Below are 23,911 nucleotides of genomic sequence, written 5' to 3' on the forward strand. Positions count from 1 at the left end.
GGCCATACCCGAGTTGGCCGAAAGTAGGCGATTCAAAAACAAATGATAAAATTGCTGCACCGTACTACAAGCACTTAAAGTTTTTGACTGTCATTTTCGCACGAAAAGGGTTGATTTAACTATGTTGGTCGAGCAACGGAATCAAATTATTGCAAAACTATACAATTACACAAATTATTATACAGACAATTATTGTAACTCAGAACTCATTGTAAAATCGTACAATTATTAAACTTCTAAATTTATTTGAATAAAACAATCTTATTTTACAAATGAACAAAGCGTTTAATCATTTAAAATCCCTCCAATATGTACAATCCTTAAATCATTTCCAATTACTGTAAGTTTAAGTCCAAAGTAATTTTTCTGTAATCAATTCCAAAAAAGACAATTCATTTCTGATATTTAATAAAAGCTTTAAAGCATTTTTATGTTTTTTAGCCCCCTAGCCTTCCCTTATCTCCGCGCTGCACCGATATGAATGCACATTTCCCCTCTCGTGTATACATACGTTTCTCCTGAAGAAGAAATATACATACAGTCCGGACGTTTGTCATTAGAATTTCTTATTTTTAGTGCACATTTTTTAGCTAACTGTTTTAACATTGTATCGGTGATCTCTTTACTCATCTCTGATGCAAGTGTAGGAAATAAATTCAAAATAAGAAATTTGTTTACCTTCTTTCTTTAATGTAATATTTGGAAAAAATTAAGTATATATCAAGATAGGTAAATATTAAAACACAAAATCATTTTTTAAATATTCATATTCACTTTTACATAAAAATTACTAATACTGTTGTATGTTTGTACATATCTTCTGATATGTAGTTTTGTAATACTTTTCATAATACGCATAAAAAATTTACACAGATGATTACAATTTTCTCATAAATGATATTTTTTGTAACTTAATTCACACTACAACAATTCAAAAACTGTTGGATGATACAAATAGGGTATTTTCAAAATCAAGATACAATCAGAAAGAAGATGATGATGCGACTTGGGGTGTGAATTAAGTGAATTAGAGGTAGGGATAAGCTGTGCTTGGAATACTGGATAGATGTTGGATATTTCATAGTATATAGATTACATACTTAAATAATGTGGAAAGTGGGATAGAAATGTAGTAGTTATGTAGGTTATGAGGTATTAGGTATGAAAAGTAGTGTTGTTTATTGCAGAATACATTATATAGGATGTGAACCTAGAAATCTATACTTTCAACTTACTTTTATGTAAAGAATCATCTCTTTCCTGATTGTACCATGATTTCAAGAACATTCTGTATATGTATAATACACTGTGACACATACTGATAAACTAATGTAACTACAAAAGTAAATCACACACAAGCTTTTGATTAACTGATTAATCACATTAATATAAAATTATAGTAACTTACTAACAAAAATTCAACTAGTAATATACAGGATGCCCAGATTTTTTCTGCAAAACTTTACCTGCATAGTCTATAGACAAGAATAAGAAAAAAATGTTATGTAAACATAGGTTCTTAAATACTTTATTAAACAGTTATAGCAAAATTATGAAATGACAACAGAGCGCTTTTATTTTCAAGTTCATATTATAATTCCATTTTAAATATGTTGTCTGTTATTATATACACAGTGGCATCTATGGAAAATAGAGTCTACTATAATACAATTTCTTGGCCATTTTGCTTAATTATAGTAAGTACGTTATAAACTCTTTGCATTAACTTCTAACACATAGTAATTTGTGTTTAATAAACTTTATAATAAATGTTAATAATAAACTTTTTCTTTCACAATTTTTCATGCGTAAAGATCTATTGATGTGATATCTAATGATCTTGGGGGCTAAGGAATTAATTCTTCTTGGCTTGTCCATCATTGAGGGTAATGGTCATTTAACCTTTGCCATATTGATAGATCAACTCACTGATCTTAGTAAGTAAATATTACAATATGTGTAAACATCTGTGTAATGTCAGACAGATGTCCGCAATGTGTTCTTATGCTGTGTCATAGAAATATTAGTCTGTTATCATTTCATATTTTCGTCATAACTTTTTAATAAAGCATAAAGAGCCTATATTCATACATCATTCTTTTTCTTAATTTTGATTATAGAACATGCTGACAAAGTTTTGTGGAAGAAAACTGGTGTATACAGAAAACAAAGATATAGTTTTTGCAGCACTTACGCAATTGTAACATCATAAAGTAACCAGTTTATAAACTTGAGTGGAATAAACATTAATTTTAAAATATAAAACATTTTTAAACTTATTTGTTGATTTATCTTATTTTAACATAATGCAAATAGAAACATGAGCATTAGTTAAATTATCTAAGTATTTAAAGTGTATTATTCGACTATTCTATTTAAAATCTCTACCCTGTATAGAATTTTCAATAAGAAATGCATGAGAATTTATAAAATAAGATTAAAGTTACATGTTCATAAATACTAAATATTTTGGAAGATATTAATGGCACTTTGCACGATCGGATGACTATTTGCACTATGCTTTCTATTATAACTGTTTCTAGGAAATTAGAATACATTTACCTATAAAAAATCTTCTGTAGATGTTACTGTAGCTTCTATAAGCAGGCCAAAATCTAACTCAGCTAGACTAGCTGTAAAATATAATTAATTTATAATTGAAATAAGATTTGTGGGATCTAATAATATATCTGATTCATACCTTTTGCTGTAAGAAGATCAAGAAATGTATCCAATGGAGATAAACGATCTGCTGAAGGAAATGCTGCTAAACCTGTATATAATTTATTTAATAAAAAGATAGCTAGAAATATTTGAGATTTTGTTAATTATGTATCCTTACCATTATGATGATTTCTGTATTGCAATGTTCTACCTCGGTTTTGGCATATCTCACCAGATAAAATATTTGCAGCATGTTCACGAGCTCTGAACATAAAGCTTACAGGATGTAACCATTGATTTAAAAGTCTTTTCGCTCGTGATCTTGGTAATAAAGACAATAAAGTTAATTTACGAATGGCATTTTCTTTTGTATCACTAATGTCTGTAAGAGATATTAAATGAAAATTACAGAAATATTAAAAATTAAAAGAAAAATAAATTTTTGATTTAAAGAATATACCAGCCATAATAATTTTGCTGACATCGACTTGTAATTCGAATACTGATCGTTGTACATATTGTAAAAACATCGAATATTTTAGGGTTCTATATCCAAGATAAGTAAAAAACGATGTGAATCCTTGTGGTGCTGGAAATGCTATACTTTCTATTGCGCGCCTATAGCGCTCCAATAATACGAACAATAACCATCGTCTTATTTCGTCTAATTGATCGCTAAAATGATATCTTAATTTAAATTTTGTTGCAATATATGCATAATTATTCATGAATGATTTACTTACACAAGAATAAAACCGCGCTCTTGTTCAATTCGTGGATCGACGCTAGCCGCTCGACATAACATTTGACAAAGAGCCCGCGATGTTTCTAATTGCGCAGCCACATATCTAGTTGCCATTGCATGAACGTGTAATGGAGTACATGATCCCTTAAGATGCGTTATTGATGTCTGTGTACCATGTTTTAATAAATACATGGATAATTCTCGTAAATTTACAGATACAATATGTTCCTGCTTAGAAGCAGTACAACTTTCTGTTTCATTAAATAGCAAACCTGAGTCCATGAGTTTATTACTACGACCACTTGATAAATCTCCAAGCGACACTGTAGCCACAACTAATCTGCAATATCATTTATACAAATTAATTTTTATCAAAAATATTGTGCTACTACAAATATAAAAGAATGGCTGAAATTAAAATATAAATTTATTTAAAGAGATATGCAAGTTATTCATAAACATTCATGTAATTAAATGGGTTAAACAAAGACTTGTTTAAAATGTTACCCTCCACTTGGAGACATTGGTGTACTGGATCTGGATAATGCTTCAGGTTGATAACATGCTAAAGAAACTAATAATTTTTCTGCGATTTTACTTGGCTTAAATCTTGTTTTATCTCCGTTATTTTTACTAAGTTGATCCCACAATCGAGTCCACAAGTCACTACGGTAAGGAATCAACCTTTGTTGCGGTGATAGTAACATTACAGATGTATTCCATAGTTTTTCATGACTCAATGTTATACTTAAGTCGTTCACTTTAATCTCAAAACTTATGTACTCTTCCATAGTCGTAACAGGCAACAAAGACAATAAAGGTATAGCATCTGCTAATAAATTTTTTTGTACTAAAGCATATGAACCACCAATGAGAATTTCTTGCATATACCGTACAATTTCCAATGATCTAGGTTTCTCTGCAATCGCACATACTAATTCTGAAATAATATCCAGATCATTTCTATGACAAAGAAAGTAGTGCAATATACCCAAGCGTACTTCTATCGAATTTTCTTTACGAAATACTTCAGTAAGAAAGTCAGATGAGATTGTTAATTGTACTAAATCCAGTGTTGGTAAGTCTATTGTTAATATGTTCATGTTAAATTGAGATGTACTGCTTCCTTCTAGGGAAGCTGTATCATGTTTTTTTTTGCTTCCTTTGGTATTAGTTTCTAACTCAAGCAATGGTACCAAATAAGAAGAACGAGATGGAAGGGAAATTAAAGGACCACATAATATGTGGCAACATGGTTCATGATTTGTTCCAATTTCGAGAACATGAGTAAATAGACCTGGTACAAGAACAATCATGTGATGATGTTCATATATTGCGAATGTCGGTCGTATAAGTTTAGCATGAGACCATGGTATGCCTGGTATAACACAATGAATCACACAGCTGCGATGAAGAAGTGTTACAGAATATGCAAAATGCACTGTATTAGATTCATTCAATGAATTAAGTACATGCTGCTGTGGTTTTACTGGACGATATAAGTAATGATGGCAAACACAGACCATTCCTTTAGGATCAGAAACTACGATAAGATCTAAAGAACAATCGTGAACCCTTAAAGGTATAACATCATCCTCATATGTCCCACAGTTGGAAGAAGTTGATAATTGAGGTAAATTTAGTGGTATATTTAGCTGGGGATGAAAAAATAAATTGTTTGAAATATGCTGGAATTATTATTAAACTGTAATTGGTTACTTACCACTGTTTCATGCGGCAATTCATCATGAAATTGAAGACCACTAAGTGTTGGATTGGTTCTTTCTGTTTTAGTTTCTTTTTCCTCTTCATCTTCAGAAACTAAACTTATTGGAATTTTTTTATGGTGTATATGATATAAAACCTGATTTACCATGTCCCATTGAGCCCAAATAAATGCTTTAACTAATGGTTCAGATTTTAATTCTTGTATTGAATAAACATCTGATATAGACGTATCAAAGATTACAGTGTATATTATAATACCTATACCATTAAACGATTAAATTTAGTAATTCTTAACAAATATAAGTGTAATCTATAAATTATGTAATTCTTACATTCTTGATGAATTAATAATAAAAATTTATCCCATTGTCCATGTTCTTTTTCTTTATATAAAAATTGAATTCTCACTTGTTTAGATTTCTTTGCATCCAAACTGTGTATATTTACTTCTTGTCCTTTTAATTCAACAATAAATGCTTCATACATTTCAATTTCAGCTGGTATACTCTGATCTTTGTCTTCTGTAGACTCTGAATTTACCCCTGTCTCTACAGAAACTTTTTGTTTTGTTATATATCCAAAAACAGTACGACTTTGATTTATTGTTGCTTGTACGATATTCAATACCTCTGTGAATTGGTGCAGTACCTGCATCATGTTGCATTTTATTTACATTATATATATTTTATATAAAAAGGCTTGTATTCTTGGTAGTTCTTAGTATTGTATATAGATTAACATACCTGTAGCTTATCATTAATCCGGTCGTAGTGGCCTACAACTGTATATGATATGTTTACATCGTCCTTTACAGTTTCCTCTGTCCATCCAACTAATAAGGAACCATCCTTCTCTTGACCCAGTAATTTCCATTGTTCGGCTAAAAATCAAATTTTCATTTTACAGACACATTTTATTTTGTGTTATATATGTTGTTAGATGTAACAAACATTTACATTATAACCTGTAACATTAGTTTTATACACAATTTCTCTAAAATCTTATAAATAAAATAGTTGCATCATTATTTAAAAATTATATATTGTCACAATTACCTGAATGTGCTTTTTCCGACAGAAGTAAACATAATTTTGCTGCAAGGTTTTCTACCATATCTATCTATAAGTCTTCTCTAGTGAGTAATACTGTATAATGTTTTAATTTTAAAATAACGATCAATAGTTTTCAATTTGATGAGTAGCGTAGATCTTATGTGTATGACATTATGTTTAACATTATCTAATATATCGTCTGCTACTGTTATGGCTACCATACATATATCGATTTGACGTTGATAGTGAATCTGAATCACCGTCTGAATTGTATTAAATTTTTATTAGCGCCATCTTTGTTAGGAAAATTCTCATTAGATAATTCAGTATGGATAAGCCAAATAGATAAAAATATTTTAATATTTTGTAGAAACTGATAACAAGATATCGTTTATAAGACACGTCAACAGTAATACGTATAGTTTAAGATGTAAGTAAAAATAATTATCTAGAATGAATACTTGAATCATATATAGCGTTAATTCAATTCTTAATGATTAGTCATTACAGAGAACCGCAGAGATATTAAGGCAACAGTTTTTCTTCAGAAGAGATCAGGTGCGTAATCAATATAGTAGGTATACGCCTCCCGTCTTATCCGCTAAAGAATTGGAAGTGTATTTCTTTGTGCAACGATTGCAAAAATAGATTTGTTAAAAATGGTCACCGGACGCGCGCTTCATTTTGTATTTAAAATACCAGACAGAAAAATGACCTGCAGATTTTACCGGGAAATTCTTGGGATGAAGGTGAGTAGCTTAATAATTCGAATTGATGCCTGGATTTACGGAAGATCTTTTTTACAGGTGTTACGGCACGAGGAATTTGCCGAAGGTTGTGAAGCGGCTTGCAATGGGTACGCAATTAACTTTAGTCACGTACACACTTGTATTTACTCTTTGTCTAATATATTATCATCAATCATAATATATTATATAGTAATTTTGTGCGAATTGTTATGATGAAATATCTTACGTTTACTATGTAGACCATATGGGAATAGATGGAGCAAAACCATGATAGGATATGGAACCGAAGATACTCATTTTGTTATAGAGTTAACTTATAATTATGGGATCAAAGAATACAAAATGGGAAATGATTTTGGTGGAATAACAATCCGGTCTAGGGAAGCACTTCAAAGAGCACGATCAGGTGGATGGCCAGTGCAAGAAGAAAATGGAAAGTTTGTTTTACAAGCACCTGGTGGTTACAAGTATTATGTTATTGATGAACCACAACCTCTAGATAAAGGTATTAATATAGAACTATTTTAATCCTAATATATACATATATTTATTAAATTACATCTAAGTAAAAGACTATTTCTCCAACAGATCCTGTAGAAAAATTAACTTTGTCCAGTTCAAACCTTGAAAAAACTACTGCTTATTGGAAAGATATTCTAGACTTGAAAGTATTTAATCAAACTGAAAACAGCGTATTATTAGGATACAGTGAAGATCAGGCAAAGATTGAATTTAAAGATATTGGTAATGATCTCATAATGTTGTGTAATACTTTGATAATACAAATTGTTGTAATGATTAAGCAAATCTTCTTGCTTGACTAGGTACTGAAATTGATCATGCTGCAGCTTATGGACGCATAGCATTCTCAGTTCCTCATGCAGAACAACCAGAAATTCAAAAGAGAATAAAAGATAGTAAACATAAGATATTGACTGATTTAATCACTTTAGATACTCCAGGAAAAGCTTCTGTAAGAGTTATTATCCTTGCTGACCCAGTAAGTGCATTTAAAATACTTTATTTTTAAATAAAATACACGTACAGTAATAATTGTGATTATTTTTAGGATGGTCATGAAATTTGCTTTGTGGATGATGAAGCATTTCGCCAATTATCAGTTCCAGATTATCCTAGTGAAGCAATTTTGGATAGATATATTAAAAATGAAGGATAAACAATTAAGATAATCATTTGAAGCTATTGAAGCTATATCTTTTATAAAAAGATAATATTTTATCTCAGTATTTCTACAAATATGAGAGACTGTGTTAATACCACTTCAATATTTTAGAAAAAATATGTTACATAACAGAGACAATGCACTGGTTCTCACACTGCATATAGCTCTTGCCTTGCGGAGGCATGTAAAAGCGATTCCACCCATATCCATTTAACTCTTACACTCTACAACTTTACGCAGTATAAGTTACTAAGACTCTGTAGTTTTGTACATAGTTTTGTAATCCTGAATATTATATGCGGTGAAGGGTCCGACTCTGAATAATAGAGTAGCTTGTTCAATCCGTGGCGGGGAGGAAGTTCATCGTCTCTACATGTAATATAACGATCAACATGAATTGTTTTCTAACACAAAATTTTTTAGTAGTATATTGTTACATTACTAACTTTAAAGTACAAAAGAGTTTACAAAACTTGTTTTATAATTTAATGTTTCTATAAAAAATATGTATTTTCTGGTGGAGGTTGTTAATGAGGTCAAATAAAAACTTGTTAAGAAATGTCGTTCTCACTACCAGAGACATCCATATCTCTCTGAGGTCATTAGCAATGACCCTTTATTATGTAGTATGACCTTAAGGAAAACCTGTAGATAATATTGCAAGACGTAATGCATTTACTAGGAAAAGAAGTTTGATAAATACGTCTAGAATATATATATATATATATATCCGTCAAACGTATCGACGATATCAGTTTACTATTAACAGTTTAGTGCGACAACAGTACTTACTGTAATAATGAAATTCAAGACTATTACGTATTTTCTTATATTTATTTGTGTGTTTTTTGTAATCTGTAAGTATAGTCAGATTATTTTTTACACAATATTTTTATTACTAATCTGTTATATATATATATATACACTTTTTGTAGATGGTACTAGCGCAAAATATAGATTTGGCAGTAAAACAAGTTTCGGTAAAGGATCATTTCATGGATCAACACATGGAAGATCACGTGGAACATCACATGGAACATCACGTGGATCCTTATCTGGAACATCACATAGAATCCCATATGGTGGAACATCAAATGGAGCAAATTCTAATCAAAGAGTTCATGAATATGGAGTATCTAATAGTAAACCTTCGCATCCCACAGGAAATTCTGCTGGTAATTTAATGTGTTATATAATTTAAATATGCTATACACTACAGTTTATTTAATACAGTTATTGATCATAATTTTAGGATCAACCGAACAAAATAAAAATATTAATACCGATTTCCTAAAAGCCGAGGGTGGAGGAGCTACACGACCAGGTAAATATTATTTTATGTAATAATATTTTATGTATTTTAAGTAATATTCAGACTGTTTCATTTAACTGAAAATGATAGAATATCTCATAAAAAATTAAAGTTATCAAAAAGATGATTTAGCAAAAGTTGTTTAGTTCAAAGAGGGACATTATATGGTGCAAATTATCTTTTTGCACTATTAACCTATTTACGTCATCTTTGTCTTATATGTCTCCTTTGAACCAAATACCTTTGACTAAACCATCTTTTTGATAACTTTAATCTGTTGTGACATATTCTAGCATATTCAATTAAACTAAACATCTTATATATCAAATACAAAATATGAATTAAAAAATGTATGTCTTTTAATAAGTTCAAACAATGCCTTCATCATCCGTTCAATCATCATCCGTTCTCTACAGTAACTAATCTTATTGTACCAAAAGCTGCAATAGAAAGCAAGCAAAATTTACCTTATCATCTATCTGAGCCCCAGGAACCTAATATGAGATTTTCTGCGGGTTCAAGGCATAAATACTATAAAAAATTGACTCATAGATCAGCTTCTAGATTATATGTGAAATTATTAATGTTATAGGTCATGCAACAATAGGCCAAGCAAATCCGGCCTGGAGTAATCCTTATTTAAGAGACAATAAACCAACTGCACCAGCTCAACAACATTCTCTAGCTTACTCAGAAGCTAATAAATCGCCTGTTCCAAATTCTCTACCAGCTGCACCAGGCTTTCAACCACCCCCAATTGGATTTAAGTATCCACAGACTCATTCAACTAGTGGTGGTACTTATCCTACTAATCCTATACATATATCTTCGAATCCTATTTCTCATCCAAATTACCCAACAAATCCAATACCATCAGGGAATCCTTATTCTACACATTCTTCTTCATTCTACCCAGCAAATTCAATGCCATTAGGGAATCCTTACTCTATACATCCTTCTGGACCTGCTTTTAATGTACCTGGACATTCTCCTTTTAATTATCCACAGCAAACACATGTACTTGCACAACCTGCAGTACAGCCATTTGTACCTGGCCAAACTATTCTAATGACGCCTGGACAACAAGATTCTGGTCGAGGTTTTGGCCAAATGGTCAAAGAGGCGCTTGTCTTTTCAACAATTAACGCAGGAGTAAATAGATTAATAAATCCTCATACTCATTACGTAGAAACGAAGCCTGCAGACTCTGCCCCACCAACTCCTACAACTCATGTTACTTACAATAATCAATATTTTAATACTGTATCTGACGGCTATAACAAAATGAATCCCGCAAACGTACCACAAGGAACTGAATTTCCTATCTCTCCAACTGGACTCCCTAATTTTCCAAATGGACCATTTACTTCAAATGTAGGAGGAAATAATATCCCTTCATCAGGAAGTGCGAGTCCAAACATACCAGACATTCCAAGTTCAACTACAAGACACGTCTTTGGATCAGGCATAAATGAGAATGTAACTTCTCCAACTGGATCTAATAATCCTGCTAATATAAACAAATCATTTGATTATACGATCTCGGACGATGAACTTTTTAGAATATCAGAAGAGCTGTTCGCAAAAAATTCACGCAACATGAACAACTACATAAAAATGAATTTACAGACTCGAGTTACGTCAAGCAACATAACGGATGAGGCCAAAAAACCGTGTGTATCTAATCATTGCCGACTTTTAAATAATTTGAGTGATTGTTCTCGTTTATCAATCTCTTTTTTTAGATTATTCGAAGTAGACCCAGAATTATTAGAGTATCCATCAATTTACGCAATACGAACTCTATACGATAGCTACGAGTATGATTCTCGTAAAAAATTGAACCGCACTTTGGAAATAAGGAAACAAGAGAATCTTTTGCTCGACATCTTCCTAAACACAAACGAGATGTCAAGAGCTATGGAATGGCTAGCTGATCGTGGGTTTATCGCTCCGGATGATTTCGAACGAAAAGACGTACTTCGTCGAATTTGGTTTACTGTATTCAACGGAAGTACATGTGGATTCGAGCGTGTGTTTGCGTCTGAAAAATATGGCACAGCCATTATTGGTGTGCAAGATTGGATTTATTTCGAAAACCAAGAATCTTTGAAACGCATAGATTACATGGGCTATGTAGATAAGTTGGATCTTGGAAGTGTAAATGATTTAAGAAATACTAAAGAATCATTCTTATTGAAATAATACTATATTAGCCATTTAATATAATTATTTTTTCAGACTGCTTCGTTGGTGAAATTAAACTTCCAACAAGATGGAAACATTAGACAAAATGCAACAATATTTGTGGGTACTCTACCTGAGCTGGAGATGGCTTTGTACACAATATGCTTCTACGCAAGATCGAATGATCTCTGCCCAGTTTCCCTCGGCGCCACTAAGTTCACCATTTATACGCATTCATTTATCTATTTCGGAATCCAAATTATAGATTTCGCTTCTCCAATGTTTTAATATACAAGATATGTTATACGTAGTAATTATTGTATATATAGGGATCAATATAATGTAGGCTAGATTGTTCTATACATGTAGATAATTCATTATCAGCAATAAAGTTATTAACGAAAAGAAAATGTTTTATAATATTAAATTATTAACGATATTGAACTCAATAATATGAAGAAATACTTATTATAAGTAAAAAATAAAAAAATATATTTTATTTTCTTCTGGATCCTTCTCCAATTCTTTCAATTAATTTTTCAATTTTTTGGCTTGATACAATCTTAAGGCCGTAAAATTCGGTTTCTCCTGAAAAATAAAATTACAATTAATCACTGAATAAAATCTTTGTAAAAGAACGCTGGAAGGAACAGATCCATTAAATATTTATGAAGAGCAATGTCCTTGCAGGTAGAAGTCAGGGACATGTCATTACCTTAAGAACCTCCTTTATTGCCAGTTTGTTCTATTAGATCCCTACTACTTGTTGTGAACGCATCAAAGATCAATGCGAGAGGAGAAAGCCCACGACGTATAACGTATAACTCGCTTTGCAATTCCAAACTAGTTTCAGCGTAGTTTAGTATGCGTCAGTTCACGGGAAGTCTTTTAGTAACGGATTAACCGTCAAGCAGTGCGCATCGATCATTCTACGAAGAAATCCTTGATCGTACTATCGACTTTGAATTGTAAATCAACAGCCGAAAAAGTCAGATAGCAAGAAACATGAACATCAAGATAGTTCTGATCTGTATGAGTCTCGTTTTGTTCGTGTTTGGTAAGCAAGTTTCTTTATAAATAGCATAACCAACTTAAAACGGCAAAAAGAAATCGTTCTTCCTTTACTGAACGTTTCAACTATGTGGCAATGGATTTACTAGGTTTTACCTTGATGCAATATTTCACGATTCACGTTAGAATGTATTACAAGGAATTTTATGAGATTAAACTTATAAACGACCAAGTGAAAGTTCTTTAACAAAATTTGTATGTAAATTTATACGCCCGTAAAATTACTGCCTATCTACAGTGTTAACACGATTAAGAATTCAAGTTTTTAAACGATATAACTGAACTGAAGGAATTCTAAAGACGGAGAAAACATTCGAGAACAGAGCATTCTATGAACTGTTTAATTGCATGTTTAACTGCATTATGAAGCTACAACCAAACAATTCATAATATGTTCGCCGAGACTAAATTACTTGTGTTTGAGCGTACACCGATGCATGCTAGCATCGTATCATGTGTTCATTTGTCTGTATTTGATGAGTTTACAAAGAAGTCGCAAAAAATCATAACTCTTCCTAGAAAGTCGCAGCCATACGGAGGCGGGCACTGAGTCACTCAAACAATTCCACGAAAGGTGGAATTTGTTCCGCTGATATGGTCACGAAAATCTAATTAGATTCCGTGAAATTCGTTAGGTTGCCATGGTTTCTATGTAAACGATTACTGCTCCGGTAACAGAGTTCTGATAATCAAGTCCAAAGATTTTATTTGCTCCTTTAAAGTTTTATCGTAGCAAGATTATCCTAAAATAAAATACAGAATCCTAAAATACTAGCATCCTAAAAACAGTACTGAAGAACTATAGTCCCTTATATTTAAAGAGCGTTTATAAAACATGGAGATTAGTTTAATACTTGACATTCAAATAGATTTAATGGAAATAATCAGATTCGCGTGTTAACGATATATCATTATTTTATTTAGCGAATTGTTAAATTGTTAGTGACTATATAGAATAATTTATCATAGATTGATAGAGAGGCTCAACAAGTGGTAGGTAGAACATTATGAATCGTGTAATATACTCGAGCACGCAGCACTCGTTATTAACAAAATTGAAATATTATTCCTCTCGAACTCTCTGACGAATTCTATTTAACCAATGGTAACTTCTGTGTGCAATACTTTAAATTTTGATGATCGCAGCGCATTCTGTTCATATAGAATAATGTACGTTTGAATACGTAATCTCCGCCAAGATTCTATTCAGTGATTTCATTCGTTTTACACTTCGTTAATTTGATAACAGATAATTCGTTCACACAATAAGCTATATATATATATATATATAATTTGTGTACAATTTACCGAGAATTTTCATTCAAAAGTACTGCGTCGTACTTAAATCGTGGTAAATTTTCACAGTCGACATCGGAGATGGAAAATCGTCTAGACGGAGAACCGGGAGCAGTGGTTGGGGGAGTTCTGTATTTCGTTCGAGGTCAACACCTCGTCCTCGTACATCTCAGACTTCTCAAAATACGTACCAGCAAAGTAATCAAGGTAATTCTCGTATGAAAATATTCGACAATATACTATGCTTCCTTTGCGCTCTGCAATGGAATTAATTATCACCAACACATGCTCGATTATCGATTAACTACCCACGTATTAAATTTCTTTTTAACTGGTCGGAGACTTGCCACTAGTATCGATAAGTAAACTTAGTTATTTGACGATCATAAATTATTGGTTATTTCTCTTACAGGGGGCTCCACTCCTAATAAAATAGGGTGGAACGTTGCGAACGATAAGAAACCAGCAAGTGGAACCAATATCAATACCGCGCCTAAACCATCTGCTCCTATATCCGAACAGAGTTCTAAGACTAGCGCGACTAACGTCCAATCTGGATACAGTCCTTCAGGTATTCGATACTCCTTTTAAACCGGATATTAATGTAATATTCATAGACTAAAATATTTAATGGGCAATGATTTCTAGGTGGATATCATAGTCAACCAGCCAGCAACCCTTATCATACCAACTCCAACCCAAATCTATCACCTGGGCAAGGTCATAATCCATCAATAGGAGGTTACAACCCTTCAATTGGAGGTTACAATCCAGTTGGTCAAGGATATAATCCCTCTTTAGGTCATGGTTATAATCCAGCACCTGGTCAAAGCTACAATCCTGGAATAGGAGGACATGCACCTTATGGTGGAAATCCATCTTATGGTGGATACAATCCAGGCTTTGGACAGTCTTTTAGTCCATCTATGGGACAGCAACCACAACAAACGATTCTCTTATCGCAAGGACAGAAACCTGGTATAGGGCAATTAGCAAAAGAAGCGTTCGTCTTCGCTGGCGTGAGCGCCGGAGTGAACGCAGCCGTGAATCGATTAATACCAGGAGGAATCTATGGCACGAGAGGCACTAGTAGCGGAGCTGCTCCCAGCCACACCGAAATTACTTATAATAATTATTATAATAATGGAACTGCTATTGTCCCGGCTCCAAATTCTGATCAACCGGCAGCTGCCGCAGCTCCTGCGGCTCAACCGGCAGCTGCCGCAGCTCCTGCGGCTCAACCAGCTCAATCAGCTGCTCAACCTGCTGCTGAGACATCTCAAGTTTCGCAGAATAACGCAGGTACCAATGCATCACCGAATAATCAAAACTCTCAAGATTCAGCACAAAACAATCCTAATCCTCTGGGATTCATCACCTCTAATGATGACATCAAAAAGTTAACGGAAAATTTATTCGAGAAAGAGAAGAACAGTGCTCTTAAGCATATAACGATCAATTTACAAGGTCAGAAGAAAGATGATAGCACCAGCGACGACGCTGCTGAACCGTGAGAATCCATTTACTTTGAACTCCTAGAGTTAAAAATAAATCATAAGCTGGTGTTATAGTTCCATACTCTACGTATTTCAGGTTGCTGACTGTGAATAACGAAGCTTACGAGATTCCAACCGTGAAAGCCGTGATAGCCTTACACGATAACTATGAGCTTAACGTTAAAACGAAAGAGACGGTCACGTCAGAAGAGCGAAAAGAGGAATCGGAACTTCTTGATAAGATCCTAGAAACAGACGTGATGAAATCAATGATGAAATTCTTGGCCGATAAAGGATACATCCAAGATGATGAATATGAGTTTAAGGATACTATGAAGCGCATATGGTTCTCTCAATTCAAACGAATTGACGGAGATGCGTCAAGTTCCGGTTTTGAAACTGTGTTTCTAGCTGAACAGTTTGACTCAGATATAATTGGACTACATAATTGGATCTATTACGCGAAGCAAGAAGCAGAGAAGAAGGTCAATTATCTTGGATATATGAAGGAAGTCAAACTGGGTGATGTAAGTAACAACATGTAATATTCGTAAACCAACAATCAAAACAGTTCATATTGTTAATGTTCACTGCATTATGTTTTACAGAAAGGAGCAGTTTTAAAAATACGTTCATCGCTAAACGGTATAGTGCAACCAGTCTCAACCATTTTTGTCGGTACATCACCGGAATTGGAATTCGCTTTGTATACGATGTGCTTCTTTACTCGGCCTAACAACCCTTGCCCAATTTCTTTAGGAGGAATTGAATTCGTGATATTCGTGAGCAGAGTCAACTACTTTGGAAAAGATATTTTAATTTCGGGATATCCTGACATTTAGTTTAGTTGAAATAAAATCTGCATTTTATAACATTTAATAGATTTTATATTATATGTTAGCTAATGTAATACTGACTTATGCAATTTCACTGAGAAGAATTGAAAAATTTGATAAAAATACGTAGAACAGAATTTAAATTGTTGTAAGTGAATGAATCTATAAATGAGTTCATCTTTATTTAATATATAGCATGCGAAAAATGTATTATTTACTTGAACGATTTTTATATGGCGTTTTTCTAAATCCGTTAGTTCCAATAGAGGTATTATGGACGGTCGTCCATGAGCACATTGAGTAGGTATCTTCGTCTTGTTTAGTAATTTCAAAAGCCGCTTACATTCTTTTAATGAAAGTGGATCTCCGAATTTTATAGCTCCTAAAATACTTTTCATTAGATGGTAGTGAATATAATGTTATAATGTACAAAAGGATGAGATTATTATTCTATTAATATTTTCTGCTGAAAAATATATACTCTACCTATTTATTCTTTACATGTTGCATATTTTGTTTATTAAATTGTTTATAAAATTATAAATGAAAAAGAAAGAAAGAACATACCATGGCATGCTTCCATTGCAATTGCATTGTGAATGGTAAATGGTAAAATGTTGGTTGCATAATTACTATCATAACTTGAAAAGTTTTGTACTAATTCGTTTAAAAGATTCTGTACTTTTAACTTTAGTTTTAATTCATCGTGATAGTATTTGTTCTTCCTTAAACATTCTGGCACTGCACGTATCATTACTGTGTTATTATCTATCACACTAAAAGTTATACCAAACTTTTTTAATATCATATTATTAGATAAGAGTAAATTGCAGCTACTCGCAGGAAGTTGTATGATTATAGGATCTTTTAATTTGATGGAAAACAATTGGGTTCTTATCTGTGATTCATATCCTAAAAATCAGTTGCATAATCAATGTCAGTATAGGTTTTTTACTTTATTTTTATATACAAGATTTTTGTAAAGCTTTACCGTAAAGCAAATGTTCATATCTAATCCTTTCATGAATTGCATGTTGATCCATTAATAAAAGCATTTTCATATTATTTTGGGTTATTAACCCTGCTATCAGTTCATTGTTTATTTGGCCTAATACCTGAAATGACACGAACAGTTGTAGTTCAACTTTTCTCACTGTAATTCCAACTATATACTTACTTTAATAAGTTTCAAAACTTTCTTATTTAACGTGAATTCACGAAATCGCTGGACAGTTTTACATGGACGAATGTCAAGTTCTTGATGAGGCAATACATCTGGAACTTATAGGGAAATGTATTATAAATAAATTCATACTATGATTCTCTGATTAGATTAAAGATGTTTACTCTGCAATCCAGATTTCAATTTGATTGAACATACACTTCCGTTATATTCATTTAAAATGTCTGTTTTTATCAATTTTGTGTTTCCACGTAGTAATTTATGCAATTTTTCTGGCAGGAAATCAAAATGCTTATAGAATTTTAGCGAATCATTTTCTAGTTGTTTCCAATTCTTAGGATAAGACCAATTAGACCATTCAGAAAGAGTTAACTGCATACTGTTTTTGTTAAGATTATCAGTTTGCGAAACAGGTGTAACTAAATCTTCTGCAGTCAACCGTGTTTCATTACCTTTTCTAAATTCTTCTTCACATAAAGGTTTAATATCTCTTGTAAAAATATGTAATATTTTGCTTCTAATACATTCCATTAAATCTTGTATATTAGAAAATATTAAAGTTCTCTTCTTATTCTCAATAGTAAAAGTATAATTATTACACACTAGAAATAATAAAATGAAAACTGCCTCTTTCTTTGTTATATGTTCATAATGTTGTCTTTCGAAGAACTTTAATGTATTAATGAAAGTAGTTGAAATTATTTTTAAGATTAAGGGACAATGAACAAGTTTATTATTTAGAAAAATATATTGAGAAGCTGTATCTTTAGAATCAGCTAACCCAATGTATGCACAGTATTTGATATTAGGCTTCTTCATACATCTTATATACCATATTTTATGAAATAACACTTCTAGACTATATAATGACTTAAAAATATATATTGGATTGTGTGGCTTAGTGATTATCATGTTCATTTTCTTTTGATGATCATCTCTTATGGTGAATGAAGTCTGGAAATATAAAATATATCTTAATTTGAAATACAAGGAATACCTATAAATACCAAGCATTCATTTACCTGAGGATTGGCTATGGCAATGTTTCCAATCAAATGATACATGAAAGTTATATTCCACTTATTTAAGGATAACTCATGGAATCCATGAATGCTTACTGTAGTACCGTGAGAAGGTCTTCTTTCAATTTTAATAATTCTTGGTTCATGGTTTACTTTGAAAATCTGTGGGCATTAACAACTTGTTGGTTTCTACTTCAAATGAATTCTTAATTATGAAGATTACCTTCATATATGTTTTACGTGACAAATAATATCTAGATGTTATTATCATAGCATTAGACAATCTACGAATGTTAATAATCGTATGCTTTCTCCAGCTGCATAAATCGTATATATTCGAATAATTTAAAGAATTTTCATTATTGTATTCTGCCATCACATTTAATCGTATTTTCGGTATTCCTATACCATTGTCTATAACTTGAATTTTACGTTGTTCAATGTGAAATCGTATTGCAATTGCTGTAGCGTTGGCAGATAATGAATTTGACACCTGTTGAGGAAATTTATAAAAATGCCAAAGACAAAAGATAAGTGATCCTTTATATTTGTTTAAATAGTAATATACCAATTCTAACACACAATCTGCGATATTCGTCACATTAGTAGTAGCAATAATTGACGCTTCCATTTTAATACTGAATCACGTTCACGCTACAACAAAGAAGTTATTTGCACGCCTTTGTCTCCCTCTACTAGCAATCAACAAAAGAAAAGCATCAATAACAATCTCCCGATCTTACGATCTGTTACTTAATATCCTACAACTTTATTATCGGATTTAAAGATGTTTCAGAATAACATCTTTGAGAATAGAATATTTTGAAAAGAAATGAAGATTAAAATACGACATTTACCAATAGCTTCTATTTACTTAGTTCGAGATCGTTCTTTAAAAAACTTTCGTTCTTAAACAACTTTGATTATTCACAGATTTCCACGCATTAGACCACTCAACAATTCTAATCTTCTTTTCTTTCATTGAGTTGAAAATTATGCGTATTACTAGATAATATTATATGATAATACTAAATGCTATTATTACCTTTACTATATGCGAATTAAAAAAGATGTTCGTAACGTATGTGCGTGTTTAAAAATTTTGAAATGCGCCCAATTTCAGCATCCGAATAATATCTACGCATGCGTACAGTGACCGATAAGGAAGGGTGTCGCAGTCGATAAGAAAGGAATAGTTGCCGTCAGAATTCCATTATAAATGTTTAACGGCAACCGGTAACCAACGAAATTTTGATCTTTGAATTTTCTGAAAAATTCCTTTAATGTGAGTAGAATGATGATTTGCCTCCCATTTAAACAAAAATTACTTTCTCGTCGATGACACGTTTATAAAAATTGTAGAAATGACTATAATTTCTGGTCACAGCTTTTGATAAATACTGTAGATTTATTATTATTCTAGATTCTTGTACGATTTGTTGAAAATCTACTCGAAATTTTGTAAGTATACTGATGTCGATGTCGTTATACTTATATTCTGTAGTTATAATTATTGAATATGACGTTGAATGAAATTGTCTCTTTGTTCAGTATATTTATAAAAATTTCTTTATTTTATTGCAACTACTGAAAAATTTTCACATGTCGCTGTCGTAACTTCACATAGTTGTCGGAAACGATGATTGAATGCTTTACACACATATATGCAGTAGAGCTTTACATAATTTTCATTTTTTCCTTTATTCGACTAAAAATATTCAAACTTAATTTACGAACGTCTAGTCCTGTGCAGAGAAGGAGGGATTTATAAATCATTTCATACGTGTTTCTTCATCAAATTTTTACAGTGTATTCGAAGTTACACAATTATAACGATTTCGTTAATTTTATTCGATACCTGTCCGTGAGTTACTTTTCAAAGTAGGTATACTGTTAATCACATATGTCGATAATCTATAAAGGTGTCTAAATTATTCCGTTAGATATAGAAAACTTAACAATCGTGACGGATATGTCAGGATCTTTTATCTTGCGATTAACTTAATTTCTTCTTGAATCGCCATTAATCGTCGTCGATCTACGAGTCTTTCTTTTATAATCTTCATTAAGAAATATCTTTCAACCATAGTTTTAGTTTCATCTTCGTCTCTTTCTCTCTCTCCCTCTCGCTCACCCTTTCTCTCTTGATCCGAACATTTAACAAACACAATTAAAGATACTTAATTTATATAAAATACGTAATGTCACATACGCTTATGGATATGTAACGCGTTTAAGAAACTTCCTCGTTCTTTTCTATCTGTTGTCATACGTATCAATACAATCGATATTGTTACAATAATTATTACGTCCAACAGAACAACATTTTTACAACGTAGAAAACGCTCATCGAAATACGGTGAGAATCACGCAAACTAGTCGCAACATTACCGTCGAATTTCGTCTATATACGCGTTATCGAGTGTTCCACACGTGTACATATTATATACAATGCAAATGATAAAGTATCACTTAAGAACGTCGATATTTTAATTATTGCTATGATTCGCAAAACGATAGTGTTACAGGTTTCTGATGAATTTAGAAGATTTAAAGAAAAACTTTCTTCGGAAAGCAGACATCATTTTCATCATGCGTACAACATATTACAAATAAAACGGCATTTGAAATAGAGAAGTGATGTATGCACATTTTAATTCTAACAGTTATTCCATATTCCAAGATATTCGAAACGAAACGAAACGAAAAAAGATATATCAAATTTGAGTAGTCGATAATCTTTAAAATTAAGCGCCAAGAAACATTATCATCTTCTATTACAAATACTATTTTATGGGCCTATGATGTTCAATACTGCGTTGCACGTCGCCCCTTCCTTCCAAAAAATGATTACTTCTTTTAATCGTTAGTAAAATAAGGAGATCAACGAAACGAAATGATTTCGTTAGAAAAAGAAACGCGTTCAAACATACAACTTGTAGCGAATTTAACAGCATACATTTTTCGCACTTAAAACGCTGTTAATTATAGTTCTCTGACATTATTCACATGGGATTGGTCGCACGTTAAACATCGAGGAAGTGAATAGGAAAAAAGAAAAATCGGTAATAGTATAAAAGGAAGTTTGTTTTGCAGTTGTTGCAGCCAAGCGAGCTCGGAAACACAGTATTTTTAATACTACAACTTAGTAATAATCTACACGTAGAAAAGCATTTAAACGTCGAATTCAAGCTCGCCGTCTATAATAACGGTATAATGGCTTTATTGTAATAAGTAAAAGTATAGTAATAACAATCACATATGGTGTTATCTATCAACGGGATGTAACACGCATGTTTAAAATGATGAGATATAAATAATTTAGACGTATCGTATGCTCGACGTAGTGCTTAGAAATCATGTAACATTAAAAATATATATATATATATTTATATATATTTATATATATATATTTATATGTATAATATATATAATATGTATAAATTGTTATTTCCTATAAATATCTTCTAAAATCTGGCTTGGCAAATTAATCACTTAGAAACAAATTCACAATTTTCATTAATTTTAGGCACCAATGGTATGCAGACCCTGTCTTTGGTACATACGACCGATTCGATTTTATCATGTATCTGACAGTTAGAAGACATCAATTGGTTCTGTCTTCCATTCATTAGAAGAATTCTTTCATTTATCAATACATCAGTTACTCGTTCCTTCATTTCGTTTGTTCGTTCATATTGTTCGTTACATTGTCAGTTTGAACTTTGTTCTCGCGGTACCAAGGAATCACTCGGATTCCTCTTATTTTTTTTTTTTTTTCTTTCTTTTCAATTTGTAAAATGACAGTCCTTAAACACGTCCGATAACAGAAACTCAGTCTTCTTCCTTCTTTTCTGGCTTCAACTCGACCATTGCGTGCAGTTCTTCCGGACTATACCTACAAACGAACAATGGTACTATAAAACACGATCATCGTTATCACCTTAATCAATTATCGTCGACTACTCTCAAGTAGAACTGGAAGAACATCGTATGCGTCGTACACTTACCCTAAGAGACTTTGTAAGTCACAGACAAAGCGGTAAACGTATCGTTTGCCGGCTGTTTTATGTATAATATTCTTGTCGTAATAATAACGGAGACCACGGCTCAGTTTCTCGTAGTTCATTTTAGGCTTGTTTTTACGGATACCCCAACGACGTGCCACTTCGTCCGGATCCGTCAGCTTGAACTCCCAGCCATCGCCAGTCCACGAGATAAAACCTTGACACGATTTGTCTGTTAACAGCTCCAACAGAAATTGCCAGAGTTGAATGGGACCGGAACCGGTAAAGCAAGGTCCAGTGCCTGTTAATATTAGAAAGTAGCTTCCTTAGAACAAACTTGTTCTAAAAATTCGGACGAATCGTATTCTAATTCGCGAGGGATTAATTACTTGTATAACCGGGGATCATCGCGCTCTGCAACAGAGGTTTCTGATCGGCATTATTCCCAATAGACGAGGGATGATGAGGATTGGATGAATCCCTTGGACCAAGGCCAGCTAAGAATGCCGGATGATGAGACAGGTGTTCGAGGGGGCCAACTCCCCATTGATCACCGCCAACGCCGCCACCTCCTCCTCCGCTTCCGCTTCCTGGAACCGTTTGGAATGGCGTAGCGTCGTATTGTCCGTAACCACCGCTCTCGCTGTATCCTTCGTGGTAGCGACCTAGGTTGCAAATCATCGATTGTAATCGTTGAACGATCGCTTAAATATCATTAAACTCTATTCTTCTTCTTGCCATTTCTGCTTCTTCTTTTCGTTCGTATCTTTTATCTCTATATATTTGTACCTCTTTAGATATTCTTTCTTTGAATACCTTATTCGTAAACAATGTATTTATAAAAAAAAAGACAAGAAGCAAATACATCCGAATATTCTAATGACCAAAAGCAAAAACATTTCAACAACGTCTAAGGATACTGATCGATTCGATAACATTTATATCGGAGGTCAATTGCAGATAATATAGATTGGAGAACAGCAGTTTGAAGTTTCCTAAACGATTGAGATTACCTCGAGGATAATTTTTAAACGGCGTTGGCTGATATTTCGGCTCGATTTGAATTCCACTGGCGCTGTAAAATTCCGGCGAGCCATCCAGATTGAAAGGATGCGGCGGTTGGTGATCCTGCGGCAGACTGTGATACTCGGACGCCTCATCGTATCCGGAATAATGTGCCGGAGTCATGTAGCTCTCCGTTGCCGTTTGACTAACCCTTAAGTCACTCTCGTTAGTCCCTGTACCCGTGAGATCGTTGCCACTCGTCAACCCTGCTCCACCCCCTTGAAGGTGCTCCGTTATGTGGTGGTTGCCGTAATTCGCTGCTCGACAATCACAAACCATATTCAAAATCTATCATGCTAGTTTGAAAAATCGATA

At 32.8% G+C, this 23,911-nt stretch overlaps 7 protein-coding genes across 13 annotated transcripts in view; 3 read left to right on the forward strand and 4 right to left on the reverse strand.

Moving 5' to 3' along the window:
- The window catches only part of LOC132909380 (glyoxalase domain-containing protein 4), a 73,247-nt gene extending 64,567 nt beyond the window's left edge, over window positions 1–8,680 (forward strand). The window contains exons 1-7 of one of the 2 annotated variants that reach the window (XM_060964182.1): window positions 6,467–6,619; window positions 6,691–6,938; window positions 6,996–7,045; window positions 7,178–7,443; window positions 7,527–7,682; window positions 7,763–7,938; window positions 8,008–8,680. In XM_060964182.1, the coding sequence (XP_060820165.1) occupies window positions 6,849–6,938; window positions 6,996–7,045; window positions 7,178–7,443; window positions 7,527–7,682; window positions 7,763–7,938; window positions 8,008–8,115 (846 nt within the window). In that variant the 5' untranslated portion in view covers window positions 6,467–6,619; window positions 6,691–6,848 and the 3' untranslated portion in view covers window positions 8,116–8,680. Of the gene's footprint in view, window positions 1–6,466; window positions 6,620–6,690; window positions 6,939–6,995; window positions 7,046–7,177; window positions 7,444–7,526; window positions 7,683–7,762; window positions 7,939–8,007 lie in introns of those variants that run through there. The other variant, XM_060964183.1, reaches the window with a different exon arrangement.
- The window catches only part of LOC132909360 (endoribonuclease CG2145-like), a 290,224-nt gene extending 278,194 nt beyond the window's left edge, over window positions 1–12,030 (forward strand). Inside the window, exons 2-7 of the mRNA XM_060964149.1 lie at window positions 8,912–8,978; window positions 9,057–9,296; window positions 9,374–9,445; window positions 10,026–11,106; window positions 11,179–11,593; window positions 11,675–12,030. Of these exons, the coding sequence (XP_060820132.1) occupies window positions 8,921–8,978; window positions 9,057–9,296; window positions 9,374–9,445; window positions 10,026–11,106; window positions 11,179–11,593; window positions 11,675–11,908 (2,100 nt within the window). The 5' untranslated portion in view covers window positions 8,912–8,920 and the 3' untranslated portion in view covers window positions 11,909–12,030. The remainder of the gene's footprint in view (window positions 1–8,911; window positions 8,979–9,056; window positions 9,297–9,373; window positions 9,446–10,025; window positions 11,107–11,178; window positions 11,594–11,674) is intronic.
- On the reverse strand, window positions 750–6,443 carry LOC132909356 (protein pigeon). The gene is made up of 10 exons (XM_060964143.1): window positions 6,193–6,443; window positions 5,881–6,017; window positions 5,470–5,785; window positions 5,133–5,395; window positions 3,917–5,064; window positions 3,408–3,749; window positions 3,125–3,339; window positions 2,843–3,046; window positions 2,702–2,773; window positions 750–2,633 (listed from the first exon to the last, which is right to left on the reverse strand). The coding sequence occupies exons 1-10, from the start codon at window positions 6,248–6,250 to the stop codon at window positions 2,563–2,565; spliced, it is 2,826 nt and encodes a 941-aa protein (XP_060820126.1). The 5' UTR covers window positions 6,251–6,443; the 3' UTR covers window positions 750–2,562.
- Window positions 12,031–12,491: 461 nt separating the features above from the next.
- On the forward strand, window positions 12,492–16,819 carry LOC132909365 (endoribonuclease CG2145-like). The gene is made up of 6 exons (XM_060964164.1): window positions 12,492–12,677; window positions 14,057–14,194; window positions 14,400–14,558; window positions 14,636–15,497; window positions 15,581–16,010; window positions 16,092–16,819. The coding sequence occupies exons 1-6, from the start codon at window positions 12,626–12,628 to the stop codon at window positions 16,323–16,325; spliced, it is 1,875 nt and encodes a 624-aa protein (XP_060820147.1). The 5' UTR covers window positions 12,492–12,625; the 3' UTR covers window positions 16,326–16,819.
- Window positions 16,327–17,497, reverse strand: LOC132909110 (DNA mismatch repair protein Mlh3-like; the record flags this gene model as incomplete). The annotated part of the gene is made up of 4 exons (XM_060963701.1): window positions 16,327–16,342; window positions 16,446–16,701; window positions 16,887–17,231; window positions 17,311–17,497. Coding segments are annotated over 4 exons (804 nt in total), but the record flags the coding sequence as incomplete, so codon positions are not given.
- Window positions 17,498–17,532: 35 nt separating this feature from the next.
- LOC132909369 (DNA mismatch repair protein MutL-like) lies at window positions 17,533–19,852 on the reverse strand. 2 transcript variants are annotated; one of them, XM_060964172.1, is made up of 4 exons: window positions 19,093–19,850; window positions 18,748–19,017; window positions 18,525–18,686; window positions 17,533–18,456 (listed from the first exon to the last, which is right to left on the reverse strand). In XM_060964172.1, the coding sequence occupies exons 1-4, from the start codon at window positions 19,153–19,155 to the stop codon at window positions 17,653–17,655; spliced, it is 1,299 nt and encodes a 432-aa protein (XP_060820155.1). In that variant the 5' UTR covers window positions 19,156–19,850; the 3' UTR covers window positions 17,533–17,652. The 2 variants fall into 2 exon arrangements, with proteins under 2 accessions (XP_060820155.1, XP_060820154.1); XM_060964171.1 differs by having other exon boundaries at window positions 18,748–19,852.
- Window positions 19,853–20,077: 225 nt separating this feature from the next.
- The window catches only part of LOC132909361 (ETS-like protein pointed), a 144,185-nt gene continuing 140,351 nt past the window's right edge, over window positions 20,078–23,911 (reverse strand). For all 5 annotated transcript variants that reach the window (XM_060964152.1, XM_060964150.1, XM_060964154.1 and 2 more), the window contains 4 exons: window positions 23,545–23,853; window positions 22,921–23,196; window positions 22,535–22,832; window positions 20,078–22,422 (listed from right to left, as the gene is read on the reverse strand). In XM_060964152.1, the coding sequence (XP_060820135.1) occupies window positions 22,359–22,422; window positions 22,535–22,832; window positions 22,921–23,196; window positions 23,545–23,853 (947 nt within the window). In that variant the 3' untranslated portion in view covers window positions 20,078–22,358. The remainder of the gene's footprint in view (window positions 22,423–22,534; window positions 22,833–22,920; window positions 23,197–23,544; window positions 23,854–23,911) is intronic.

This window comes from Bombus pascuorum, chromosome 7 (assembly GCF_905332965.1).
Source record: "Bombus pascuorum chromosome 7, iyBomPasc1.1, whole genome shotgun sequence".
Classification (NCBI taxonomy): Eukaryota; Metazoa; Arthropoda; class Insecta; order Hymenoptera; family Apidae; genus Bombus; species Bombus pascuorum.

What these genes read in the sequence shown, in the direction of transcription:
- LOC132909356 (XM_060964143.1), bottom strand. Translation starts at nt 6,250, where the DNA reads ATGGTAGAAAACCTTGCAGCAAAATTATGTTTACTTCTGTCGGAAAAA. An exon ending in GTCGGAAAAAGCACATTCAG is followed by an intron (nt 6,018 to 6,192) that starts GTAATTGTGACA and finishes TTTGATTTTTAG; the next exon opens with CCGAACAATGGAAATTACTG. An exon ending in AATTGCCGCATGAAACAGTG is followed by an intron (nt 5,065 to 5,132) that starts GTAAGTAACCAA and finishes TTTCATCCCCAG; the next exon opens with CTAAATATACCACTAAATTT.
- LOC132909365 (XM_060964164.1), top strand. Translation starts at nt 12,626, where the DNA reads ATGAACATCAAGATAGTTCTGATCTGTATGAGTCTCGTTTTGTTCGTG. An exon ending in TCTCGTTTTGTTCGTGTTTG is followed by an intron (nt 12,678 to 14,056) that starts GTAAGCAAGTTT and finishes AAATTTTCACAG; the next exon opens with TCGACATCGGAGATGGAAAA. An exon ending in AGCGACGACGCTGCTGAACC is followed by an intron (nt 15,498 to 15,580) that starts GTGAGAATCCAT and finishes TACGTATTTCAG; the next exon opens with GTTGCTGACTGTGAATAACG.
- LOC132909369 (XM_060964171.1), bottom strand. Translation starts at nt 19,155, where the DNA reads ATGGAAGCGTCAATTATTGCTACTACTAATGTGACGAATATCGCAGAT. An exon ending in CACGTAAAACATATATGAAG is followed by an intron (nt 18,687 to 18,747) that starts GTAATCTTCATA and finishes TAATGCCCACAG; the next exon opens with ATTTTCAAAGTAAACCATGA. An exon ending in TTGCCATAGCCAATCCTCAG is followed by an intron (nt 18,457 to 18,524) that starts GTAAATGAATGC and finishes TTATATTTCCAG; the next exon opens with ACTTCATTCACCATAAGAGA.